The 13,396-nt window shown below is 44.0% G+C and overlaps 1 protein-coding gene across 1 annotated transcript in view; it reads left to right on the top strand.

Moving 5' to 3' along the window:
• Positions 1 to 13,396, top strand: part of LOC134909484 (probable cation-transporting ATPase 13A4) — a 240,195-nt gene that overhangs the window by 90,717 nt on the left and 136,082 nt on the right. Inside the window, exons 4-8 of the mRNA XM_063916408.1 lie at positions 77 to 147; positions 1,148 to 1,228; positions 5,826 to 5,895; positions 8,567 to 8,701; positions 9,532 to 9,604. Of these exons, the coding sequence (XP_063772478.1) occupies positions 77 to 147; positions 1,148 to 1,228; positions 5,826 to 5,895; positions 8,567 to 8,701; positions 9,532 to 9,604 (430 nt within the window). The remainder of the gene's footprint in view (positions 1 to 76; positions 148 to 1,147; positions 1,229 to 5,825; positions 5,896 to 8,566; positions 8,702 to 9,531; positions 9,605 to 13,396) is intronic.

Below are 13,396 nucleotides of genomic sequence, written 5' to 3'. Positions count from 1 at the left end.
CTAGTCTCAATGTGTTCCCACGTAAGGCAATTTCTCTCAGGCTGTCTTCTCATACTGTGCTCTTTTGGCTTAACAGGTTAAATGTATTTGGGTGCAGAAAATCAAGTATGTCTGGTTACACTCAGAGAAAAGCTTCCAAAAGGCTGGGTATGTAGAGACACATCTTAGCAATGTTAAACTATAGGAAGAAATATTTCCTTGTATTTTATTTCTTTGAAGTTTTTCGATTTAATTGTGTTTACAAAACCTAGTATAATAAAAAATATAAAAATGTCTCTAAGCTCAATGTAATTGTGCTTCCTACTGCAATATTGCTACTGCTTGTCACGTTGGCCCTCATTCAGATGTGGTAGTAGCAAATAGCTCTAAAATGGCAATGCAGGAGCAGGCGTCACCCATCCTGCTTTATTACTGATCAGAACTGCATCCAAGGATAATCTCCTGCACCATCGGCCGACTGCGTGACCCGTGAGGTTGCGCAAGTCACCTGCCGCAGCTCCCAACAAGAGGCCAGGAAATCTCTGTCCTCTGACGGTGATCCTAGCCTCTACACTCCCCTGCAACGGCGGCGACACATCTTTGTTTGGAGAAATTGTGGCTGTCGCTGCCCCCTCCCTGCACCCTAAAGGCATCAGACTGTTACTCACTGACATTCTGATGCCGTCCTGCATCTATCATTGCAGGATCTGTTCGCACATGTGCAGAACGGGTCCTGCACATGTGCAAAGTACCGATAATCTGTATTTTGCGATGGTCTAAGCAACTCCAACCACATCTGAATTACCCCCATTGTTGGTAAATATATTGTCTATGATAACATCCAAAACCAATAATCAAACCTAATGCCAAATCACATCTATGCCCGTTGAAGTTTAAAGTTCAAATACCAATGACATTGCATTTGAAAAATGAACGTGTTTGACATACAGTATATTTGTTAACAAATAATTGTACTTGCATTAGGGAAGGTCCTTGGAGCATATGAAAAGTATGTATCATGTATTTTAACCCCAGTGGGTAAGGCTGGGTACACATTAAGATGATGTGGTTCCCAGCCGATGGGACAACCGATGTAACGATACATTCAGTAGGGAATGATGCATGCTGAAATGCTACAAGTGATTGCTCATGTTGAACTTTTTTTTAGGACACTGGAAGATGCTTATTCATGTTCCCAGCTACACTTTAGGTTTGGTTCAGGTATGACTATGGAGGAACAAAAATTAAGGTATGGCATGATTTCTATCTAGAACACCAGGAAACATTTTGACACTGTGTGTGTGTGTGTGTGTGTGTGTGTGTGTGTGTGTGTGTGTGTGTGTGTGTGTGTGTGTGTGTGTGTGTGTGTGTGTGTGTGTGTGTGTGTGTGTGTGCTGCATGATATTTAGATCACTTTAAAGGTTTTGGTAAAAAAAAAAAATGTTTTAAATAATATAGCATTGGCTCAAAGTGTTTTGCATACATTCAAATAGCTCATCATGTGCGGATATCTGTCCTATATGGTAGCTGATTGCTGCCCGCAACTCCATAGGATGCTAACAGAAATCAGCCTCTGAAAATGAACCCAGCAAAGCTGCCAAAAGCCGTGCCTACGGCTCTCATGGCTAATTGAATTGGATCCTTTGAGTGTACAAAGCATTAACACTAGTCTCCTTGATTCATCTAGTAGAGATGGAGCACATAGTAGTCACACTCTGACACTGAAGCGATCAGAAATTGTGGGGCCCGGGACTGACAATAATAATAATAATAATTTTATTTATATAGCGCTTTTTCTCCAATAGGACTGAAGGCGCTTAACAGATACATAGCATAATATAGTACAGAAAATAATGAAGTACATTTTCATAAAATACAGAAGCATGAAGATACTAAAAGGGACATTATGGAAATGCTTGAGTAAACAGGAAAGTCTTGAGTCTACTTTTGAAGGATTCTATAGTTGGGCCTCTCGAACTGTGCAGGGAAGTGAGTTCCATAGAGTCGGAGCCGCATGACTAAAAGCTCAACCCCCAGATGAATTACGGGAGATTCTAGGTACTGCTAAAAGTCCTTCATCTACAGATCGCAGTAATCGAGTGGGGCAGTATGGGGTCAGAAGCTGCTTCAGGCACCTTGGGCCTTGGTCATGTAATGCTTTGAAACTCAGTAAGCCAATCTTGAAGATGATTCGCCATCTTACAGGCAGCCAGTGAAGGGAGTAGAGGATGGGTGTTATGTGGCTAGAACGGGGCTGGTTGGTTAACAGCCCGGCAGCTGTGTTTTGCACCAGCTGTAAGCGTTGCAATTATTTTGCTGGTAGACCAAATAAAGGCAGCCCCTCCCCCCCCCTCACACACACACACACACACACACACACATACTCACACTCCACCACCCGAAAAAGAAAAAAGAAAAAAAAAAAATATATATATATATATATATATATATTAAAAAAGTAAATATATATTTTTGAAAAAATAAATATTCTTTCCTGCTGCTGAGGGTCTGCTCTCTGCCGCCTTCCTGCTCGTGCTTCAATCTATTTAAAATATCCCACCCAAAATGGCCACCGCCTCAGAGGAGACAGTTATTTTAGATACTAGAGGGCTCCTCTAGTATCTTGAATAACTGTCTCCTCTGTGGCGGCGACCATTTTGGGAGGGACATTTTAAATAAAAAGCAGCAATAGGATGGAGGACGGCAGCAGAATGGCTGCAGAACGTCAGGGTCGAATGAATGGCCCGGGCCCTTCCCTCTCTGTCAGAGAGGCCGGGCCCAGGATAGTTGTGCCCCCAGGACCTCCCTGATGGCGGTCCCTGGCTGTATATCTGTAATGGGCAGGCTATAATGATGCTGCACTATATACACCAGTATTGGTTCATGTAAGCTCACCAGTCCCCGCACAGCTTTCGCCCAGTCTGGTGGGTAGAAGATACCAGTAGTCACCAGCAGCTGGCCAGAGGGGTCTGGGCATGGTCCTCTGCGGGGTGTGGGAGGGTGAGCAGAGGACCCCACCCCTCTATCAGCGTGCAGTATGTATAAAGCTGCTGAGCCGGTTATCTGCCTCCTCCTCACTCGCATTATCTGCAGCCCCAGCACCGACCCCCTCCTCGTCCCGGTCACTGCACTGCTCACCTGACACAGGGTCTTACCTCTTCCTGCCAGACTGATTCACCATCGCCCCCCACCAGTAATTGGCCATACGTGTCTCTGATGCCTCTGCTCTGAGCACTGCAGGACCATCTGGTGGTTCCTGTATCTGTTTCCTGGTTACTGCTGTTACTTATTGCTGAGTCCCGGGGTGGCAAGTGACCTGGTGTTGCAGCATAGTATATGGAGGAGAGGTACAGAATATGCTTTATATGGCTTGAGCAGTATATGGAGGAGGGGGCGCCATATATATAAGGGGCACTATATGAAGGGGTATGGGGGTGCAGTGTGTATTACCAGCAGCACGTTAGAAGGCTGTAGTTTCACTTTCATTTTGAGCTGTCTCAGCAAACAGAGGTGAGGAGCAGAGTTGTTTTTTTATTATATAGGATTGTAGACCCCAAGGCAAAAGTTTGTAAGGGCCACTATGTACCACTTATTGGTGAAAAATGTATATAACACATATAACTTTAGCAGGCAAGGGGGGCCCCTCTTATCTCTGGGGCCCATAGCAGATGCATTCCCTGCACCAATGGTAGCTACACCCTTGCAAGTAATATATGTTAGAAGGAATCTACTACGATATCCCGGCTGTCGGGATCCTGGCGCCCAGCATACCGGCAGCGGTTTCCCGAGTGCCGGAATGTCGACTGTGGGGCGAGTGCAAAAGAGCCCCTTGCGGGCTCACTGCACTCACCACACTGCAGGCACAGTGGCGCACTACATGTGCCATGCTATTTATTCTCCCTCCAGTGGATACCCCAAGAGGGAGAATAGTTGTCGGTATCCCGGTGGTCAGGATTCCGGCGTCGGTATGCTGAGCGCCGAGATCCCGACAGCCAAGATATCGAATGCTTCCCGTTAGAGTCTCCTGCGCTCTAGTTAAGAGGAACAAGACAGTTGTGAGCAACACAAATACACATTATTTTTGCAACAAAATAAAAAGTTAATAGTAACAGAATTTAAAAATATTTTATTATAGAGGTGGAGATTAGATTGATTTTTATATTAATCTGTGGGCAATTCCAATAACACAAGTAGTCTAACAGTTAATCAAATCACTTCTAAAAAGAGGTTACTGGTCACATTTAAAGTAAAAAACGTACAAGAAGTAGATCACATCAAACAAATGTAAAACTTTTTTCACTGCATAACTAAACTAAAAGAACAGGACGGATTAGTGGATATTGTTTACCTAGGTTTTAGCAAGGAATTAAATATTGTGTTTCCCTATGAATTAATTCAGAAACTGCAAGGCTTAGGATATGATTCAAGGATAGACAAGCATTTGGCGGAAATACAGAAGACAGGGAAGGGTCAGGACAAGTAGATATCAGATGGGCAGTGCATTTGTCCTACTAGTGCTGTATGATGTCATAAAAATGAACTTGTGGGGGCAAATTAAAGGGAAATAAACATAACGCAGGGAAAATATCAGACAGGTGCATGAAGAGCAAAAAAAAAAAAAAAAAGATATTATTAATTATATGCCATTGTAGCTCACCAGAGCAGCTAATTGACCAGGGCCGGATTAAGGGAGGGGCGCGAGGGGCGGTTGTCCATGGGCCCCCCCACACTGCTGTTTCAAGCAGAACAGTCTCCCTCTGGTGGCTCAGCTGGTAATAACGGCTGCTGAGAAGCTCATCCGTCTACAGCTAGTCTCGCGGGATAGTCAAGTAAAATCCCACAAGACACTGACCCTGAGCCGGCGGAGTCTGCTGTTGCAGTGCAATGTCCCTGCCCATGCTGCTGTGTCAAGGCAGTGTGTCTGCTGCGTCCAGATAGTGTGTGTTAACAGTACACAAGGGGGAGCGGTACATAGGATTTTTACAGCAATTTTACTTGATTACCCCTGGGCCCCCACTAGCCTTAATCTGGCCCTGTAACTGTCTGTGATTAAGATGCAGTTTGTATATGTGATCACTGGCACCAGCAGGCCTCCTTGTCAGATGGACTCAGGTGGTCAATCCGAGTTGATCGCTAGTTGCATTTGTTCGCAGCGCAATGATCAGGCTAAAAAAAGGCAGTTCTGTGAATGCTTATGCGGCACAATACGCGTGCGCGACGTACTAATGCAACGAACTATGTAGTTTCACACAGGGTCTAGCGAAGCTTTTCAGTCGCACTGGCAGCCGCAGAGTGATTGACAGGAAGAGGGTGTTTCTGGGTGTCAACTGACCGTTTTCAGGGAGTGTTCGGAAAAACGCAGGCGTGCCAAGAAAAACGCAGGCGTGGCTGGGCGAACGCAGGGCGTGTTTGTGATGTCAAAACAGGAACTGAATAGTCTGAAGTGATCGCAAGCACTGAGTAGGTTTAGAGCTACTCTGAAACTACACAAAAAAACTTTGTAGCGGCTCTGCGATCCTTTCGTTCACACTTCTGCTAAGGTAAAATACACTCCCAGTGGGCGGCGGCATAGCATTTGCACGGCTGCTAAAAACTGCTAGTGAGTGATCAACTCGGAATGACCCCCTCTATACAGTACATACAGTCTGTGCCCCCTGTATCCCCTGATGGCTTATAACCTACTGTATGTACAAAACAGACAAACAGTCATATGTACATATAATAGAATTAGGTTTTCTCTGTTTTAATAATGACTTTCTTTTGTCTTCTGGATGTAGCTATAAAAGAGCTGTGTTGTCACCTGTATTTTTACTATTTTATACTGTATGTGACCAATCCTGTTACAGGAGGAACATTTGTGGACCAAATGCCATTGAAGTTGAAATTGTTCCAATATGGAAACTGCTCTTCAAAGAGGTTACTTTACACGTTTTTCTCTAAATATTTTATTTTAAACAATTTTATTTAAAGTATTACAGTCTTGCATACACAAAGTAACAAGTGACATATGATAACTACACGTCAAAATAAGTGACATTAAAATCTACATTGTAATAAAAGTGGGAATTGGAAATCTCTGCGATGTGCAGCTGTCATGTTTGGCTACGCACATTCCCTAAAATGACGGCAGTTCAAAACTGGTAATCTGGCTACAGACTATGGAATAATTCCATTAACCCATAAAAAGGGGGACTCTGGGAACCACAAGACCGTATTAAATAAGACCTGTTAATTTGTCACTTTTATATAAGGCTGCTCACTATTATCTAGTTCAGTGCACAAATATTGTCATTCAGTTTATTTTTATTATTGTCTGACCCTATTCTTTCTTTAGTCATTTCAGAAATTTAGCATTTGTATTCAATTACATACATATATGTACACATTTATGTTTTCTGCAGTTCTGTGCCAATTTATTGATACTCTTATAAAATAAAACATTATGATCTTATGGATTTTAAGTTTTTTGTTATTAGTTAGAGCTATTATATTTTTCAATTTCTAATGCTGTAACTATGGGCTTAATTCATGTTTGTATGCAATGGCCGATGTTCACACAATGGAGCGATTATCAGCAGACTGGGCATGTACTGTGATTGAAATGCACTTGCTTCGAAGGTGCTGCTGCGTTCTCTCTCGCACTGAAGATTTTATGGAGAAGTGCTTGACAGTAAATGGCCATTTGGGGGTGTTCACGGATAGTGGTTGGAGATACAGTTGCCATTTTCAGGGTATGTATCTGCTGTCAGCTGCAAGCGTATATGTGCAAAAACATGGTGCCTGCATCCAGGGCCGGTGCTAGGGTATTCGGCGCCACCCTGCAAACTATAAATTTGCGCCCTCCCATACTTTACAAAGGGACAGTGCACGCCTTTGGTGTGCAATGAAAACATGGTGTAGTCTCGCAAGGAAGGGGCGTGGCCACACAATAGTACCCCCAAAGTAGCACAATGTGACTCACATTAGACTGCATGTAGAAGTGATGCTTATACACATAATGCCCCCAGTAGTAGTGCTGCTTTTACACAATGCCCATAGTAGTAGTGCCGCTTATACACATAATGCCCCCTGTAGTAGTGCCACTTTTACACATAATGCCCCCAGTAGTAGTGCTGCTTATACACAATGCCCATTATAGTAGTGTTGCTTATACACATAATGTCCCCTGTAGTAGTGACGCTTATACAGATAATGCCCCCTGTAGTAGTGCCATTTATACATATAATGCCCCAGTAGTAGTGCCACTTATACAGATAATGCCCCCTGTAGTAGTGCCACTTATACACATAATGCCTCATGTAGTAGTGCCCCTCATACACATAATGCCCACTGTAGTAGTGCTGCTTATACACATAATGGCCACTGTAGTAGTGCAACTTATACACACAGTGCCCCCTGTAGTAGTGCCGCTTATACATAGTGCCCCCTGTAGTAGTGCCACTTATACACATAATGCCGCAGTAATAGTGCCACTCATACACATAATGCCCCCTGTAGTAGTGCCATTTATATACATAATGCTCCCTGTAGTAGTGTCGCTTACACAAAATGCCCCCTGTAGTAGTGCCATTTACATACATAATGCCCCTTGTAGTAGTGCCATTTACATACATAATGCCCCCTGTAATAGTGCCTCATATACACATAATGCCCCCTGTAGTAGTGCCGTTTACACACATAATGCACCCTGTAGTAGTGCTGCTTGTACACATAATACCCCCTGTGGTAGTGCCACTTATACACATAATGCACACACAGTCACACATACACGCACGCACAAACATACATACAAACCTACATACATACACACACACACACACACTTTCTTTAGCTCACTCACTCTTTTTCCATCCACTTGCCTAAGGAAGTGTTGCTGGTCAGAGCTGTAGCAGCTCATCCTCCTTTTCCTCCTTATCAGCCTGGTCCAGTGTAGCTCCACCTCTTTTCAGATCCTGCACACTGCACTGTCAAAGGATATGGGTGAGGATGCTTAAAGCTGCCAGCACCGCTGCCTGTCATACAGCATAATAGGCACAGCAGCAGCAGGGATGCAGATCAGGGAGAGCATCTCTCCAGCCTGGTGCCTCCCTTCTCTGCTACATATCGTCGGGCCTGCCTGCGTCAATACTGTTGTGTCCAATCTGCATAGCCATAAGGCTACCCTTAACTTCGATGTTCCTCATCTTTGCAAATAGGGTGAGAATGTGTAAGCAATTACGAATGAGTTTGCAATGGCTCTAGAGGGGAGGCAACTCTTTTAATTTCTGGGTGGCAGCTAACATTAGCAGCTCTGTAGCCTAGAAAATCGCAATTGCAATAACAACTTTTGCATACAGACATGAATTAGACCCTATGTGTACACATTGTGCCTCCTTAATCTAGTAATAGTTCATGAGCCATCGTTTCTTTATTCTATTACAATATCTCCTTCCAAACCTTTACTCTTACTTTTATTTTTCTATTTCACATATAATTTATGAATCAAAGTCGTAACCTTATTATAATGATAGAACATATTCATATATCTGCAGCAGGCACTTTCACTGTATGTACAGTATATCTGTTTATTTTTGTTTTGTTTTTCTAGGTTTTAAATCCTTATTATCTGTTTCAAGTAGCCAGTCTAAGTCTGTGGATGGCCGAAGGATACATTGAATATTCTATAGTTATTATAGTGATTACCATTCTTTCCATCATTCTGACAGTCTATGATCTCAGACAGGTATTGTTTCACTTTTACAATATTACTAACGATTACTAGCAACCACTAATAACATTCATACTACTACTACTACTACTACATGCTGCCCCTATTAGCCCCACACACACACACGCTGCTCCTATTATCCTCTCACACATGCATGCTGCCCCCATTAGCCTCGTGCACGCACACACACACACACACACACACACGCTGCCCCTAATTAGCCTTACATAAATAACCCAATGTTTTTGAAAAAATCTTTCTACAAGCTGCCGGGACAAGGAGCATAGCTCCGCCCACCAACACCCACAAAGCCATGCTCCCAGATTCTGATTGGGCCAGTCAGTGAAAAAACAGGGATGGCCATCAGTTGGTGGAACCATCGATAGTCATCCATTGGATAGACAACCATAGATGGTCATAACAATCAATGGTAACCACACCGATGGCCATACCTAATTGAATTCCCCCATATTGACTTGTTTAGCAATGATCCTCACAGCGACTGTAAGAGGTAGTACTGTAACCAAACTGAAGTCGTTTTCCTTTACTTTCTGTTTTTTATGTTTTATTCCTGAATACTGGGATTCTAACTAACATTTTCCATGACTAGATAAAACACCCCATGCATTTATAGAGTACATTGTATGGAGACTTTTCTGTAATATAATGCAGCTGCCTAAGGCAGTTGTATGTACAATAAGGGAGCTAACAGTGTTTCTGGATTTCGATAGGATGATATCATATATGCTTATGCAAGTAATTAACCTATCAAAACTGTTTTTACCTTAATAGCTATGCTTGGGATTTAACCACTAACAGTATCTATGTGCTTGTATCATGTACAGCAATCTGTGAAACTCAGAAATCTGGTGGAGTCTAATAACAGTGCAATGGTGACTGTGCACACCAGTGATGGGGGTAAGTCCATTTGCAGCATGGGAAACACAGAGGCCATTATTCACTGTGTGAATAAAGAGTGTTTATGTTTAACTACCATTATATATTCATACTGTAAGTACAAGAGAGAATTTGAATGAAAAGGGCATTGCTGCCTCACAGCATCTGGTGTCATGATTCCCGTCCAAGGTACCTCTATTTGTGTAGAGCTTGTATGTTCTCTGTGTTTTTGCATGTGGTTCTGCTGGGTGCTTCTGTTTCCTCACACGCTGTCCAAAAACATATTGGTAGGTTAATATTGGATACTGACTAAAATGTCCCCATGTGTATGTGGTCTGTACAGTATTGTGTAATTGGTGGTGTTATATTCATTAACAATAATAATAAAGTGAGGGCAGAGAATGAATAAAACAGAAATGCAACTCTAAAAGTGGCAGGGGCTTTTTAACAGAGGAGGGGGCCCATGTGCACCTCCGGGTGGGCCCCCTGCACTGCACGGTGCAGTAGTGTCCAGCATTGTGCCGGAGTCTACTGTGCATACGCAGGTCTCCGAAAACATGGCACCCGACATGTTCTGGAGGGGCGGTCTTCAGTTTGCCGGCTGTCGGGATCCCGGCGCACAGTATACAGGCGCCGGAATCCCGACAGCCGGCATACCGACACTTTTTCTTCCTCTTGGGGGTCCACAACCCCCTGGCGGGAGAACAAATAGCGTGCCCGCAGCGTGGTGAGCGAAGCGAGCCCGCAAGGGGCTCATTTGCGCTCGCCACGCTGTCTGTATGCCGTCGGTCGGGATCCCGGCGCCGGTATGCTGATCGCCGGGAGCCCGGGCCACCGGCATACCATACTACACCCAGATTGCTATATTCTTCAGGGAGTCAGGACATTTGCTACTATATCAGGGGAGTGTCCCCCCTGACAATCACACTGCACCCTTATTTTTATTTCACCTTCCGGAGTCCAGTGTCGGGAGCTGCAGTAGCAGCCAAAATTGTAGCCAAAATGGCCACTGCACATGCACAATAGTGTAGCAAATGTCCTGACTCCCTGAAGAATATTGTAATCTCCCTGATTGCACCTTGCCCCCATAATGTTCATGGGTGAAAAAAGAATGTACTGTAGCAATCCATGTCTGTGCTGATAGGTGTTACTTTCACAATTTCCCTGAAATGCTTTTCCAAAAGTAGGCAAGTATGTTTAGAGGGTGGGCCTTATGGCTTGTGCGCAGTGGCGTTGAATAGGGAGGGGCAGGCACAAATTACCTGGGTCGATCTGCCAGAGGGGCGAGTCTACTAACCCCACGCCACTACCCCCCCAAGTATACCTGTGCTGTGGATGGCCGACAGCGGTTCCACCATCTTCCCGGTAATATCTTCAGGAAGATGGCGCCGCACGTAGAAAGCAAAGTCTCTTGCGCCGTGCCGGAGTCATTGCACTCTAGTGACCAGTGTCATCTTCCCAAATATCCCTGGGAAGATGGCGCTGGCCAGGGAGGAGGGAAACTCTTCCAGATCAAGTAGGGTAGGAAACGAGTGCCCCTACCCCTTTACTGGTGCCCAGCATGGCACTGGACGGCCCTGCTTGTGCATGCATATGCCCATGGACATGCAAGCAGATTTGGACTCAGGTCATAAACCCAGCAGTAATTGCATTGCCGGGACAGCTTTGAATCTGGGTATGCCTGCATACTGGAATTTTTGAACACAAATTAGTGGGACATTTATCGCAATTTAATGATTGATACATCTTCTTCACAGTAATTTTATTTCTATAGTAAAGTAAGGAGGCCCGCTGGTTTTCCTGTCCCCTAAATGCTGTGCAATATTCAGAACTCCAGTCTCTACTGAGGAGGAATGACAGGGGAAGCTGCAGAGACATGGGTGAGGGATCTAAAAAGATCCCTTTCCCACATTTATAATTTTATTAAAAAAAACTAAATCGGCATATTTCTTTTTTTAGAAGGTTTTAGGCATGAATTTCTTTTCAATTGCTTATCCCAGCAATAAGTAGTTAAGGCTCCCCGGGATGTATTCATTAAGGCTCATCGGGATGCATTAAATAACACATGCCAGGACAGAGGCTCTGATAGAAGCCTGTCCTTGTGATGTGTAAAAGTAATGTGATTACTAGTATGATCACTTTAGTTCCTAGTTCAGAGTCTGGTGAACGGCCTTTGCTGGGGAAGAATCCTATTGATTTCTCTCCCAGTAAAGGTGCATACACATGGTGAGATTTTGACTATGGCCAATTTTGACTATGTGATTTCACTTGAACTCCATGGAGCCCAGAACCACCAATTTTGACTATATTTACTTGTGAGTTTGACTATATGAACTTGCAATTTTGACTATGTGCGATTCTGGCTATGGCCGATTTTGACAGCTCATTTGAATATTGGGATGATATTTCAGGGGCACGTAGATCAGTATCGCAAGCTAATATCGGTCACTACTGGAAACTCATGCGATATGCACTAGATTGTACACAATATAATGAACATTGCCATGCCTGCACAGCCTAATTTTTCTTGAGATACCAACCTTGTGGGACAGTGCATCGATATTGCAAGGTGTATACACACAGTGCAATATGCACTATGGGGCTAATTCAGACCTGATCACTGCTGTGTGTTTTCGCACAGTGGGTGAACAGGTCTGAACTGCGCATGCGTATGCACCACAATGCGCAGGTGTGATGTTATGCAGCGACGGGGAGTGCCGTTCAGTGATGAGGTGGTGCGAAAAAATCCGATTGCACCGGCGAACGCACGGAGATTGACAAGAAGAGGGCGTTTATGGGCGGCAACTGACCGTTTCTAGGGAGTGTCCAGAAAAACGCAGGAGGGACCCGGCGTTTTGTGGGAGGATTCCTGATGTCAGCTCCAGCTCCGATCATCGTACTGGAAGAGTAAGTCCTGAGCTGCGCAGAGACTGCTCAAAAATAGTTTGTGCAGCTCTCCTGCACATGCGATCGCACACTTGCACAGCGAATTCCCCCATCCCCTGTAGGCGGCAACTACCTGATCGCAGGGATGGAAAAAATGCACCCTAGCAATCAGGTCTGAATTAGCCCCTATGTTTTCTACTGATATGGACTATATAGTCCATATTGTATCAGTAGTTCATATCGCACCGTTTGTATGCACCTTATATTTGCAATCTGTAGTCCATAGGATGAAGATGGCATTAGCTTCTGGGCCAACTCCATAATGCTTTGCTGCTCTGCTGTAGTCCTTGTATATATAAATACTGTAATATTTGCAGATACCCCCCAAAAATATTATTTAATCAATGTGCCCTATGTCTTTCAGAAATTTGTTACTTTGTAATGTTAATATAAAACTGCAGTGGACACTAATGTATCAAATATTCAAATGTATGAAAACGATAACACAATAATCTAATTATTGGCATTTGCTACAGTAAACTAATATTGCAGCACAAGCCATAATAAGCAGATATATCTAGCCAGTCCATTATCTGCATAACTAAATAAAATGTTATCTTACTTATGTGCAGAGCCGGCCTTAGCTATAGGCAGGCTAGGCATTTGCCTAGGGCATCCAAGCATGTCTGGGGGCATCCAAGCACGTCCCTGCAGTATCTCATGCTGGGAAGGACAGTCTGCAAACTAACTGTTACTTTCCAAATGTATTCAATCAGTACTTGTATACACTGCTGTTTACATTTGTCAAATAAAATGCACACTCTCCCTTAAAGTTCTTTATACTCCCTCCGACATGCTTGAATGCCCCTGACTTGTGAGACCTCAGACAGACAGCAGAAGCCTGGTAACTGCAATTCCTGGACCTGT

The sequence above is a fragment of the Pseudophryne corroboree genome, chromosome 4 (genome assembly GCF_028390025.1).
Source record: "Pseudophryne corroboree isolate aPseCor3 chromosome 4, aPseCor3.hap2, whole genome shotgun sequence".
In the NCBI taxonomy this organism is placed as follows: Eukaryota; Metazoa; Chordata; class Amphibia; order Anura; family Myobatrachidae; genus Pseudophryne; species Pseudophryne corroboree.
The sequence above is the reverse complement of the archived record's forward strand: the minus strand, read 5'-3'. Positions and strand labels throughout refer to the sequence as shown.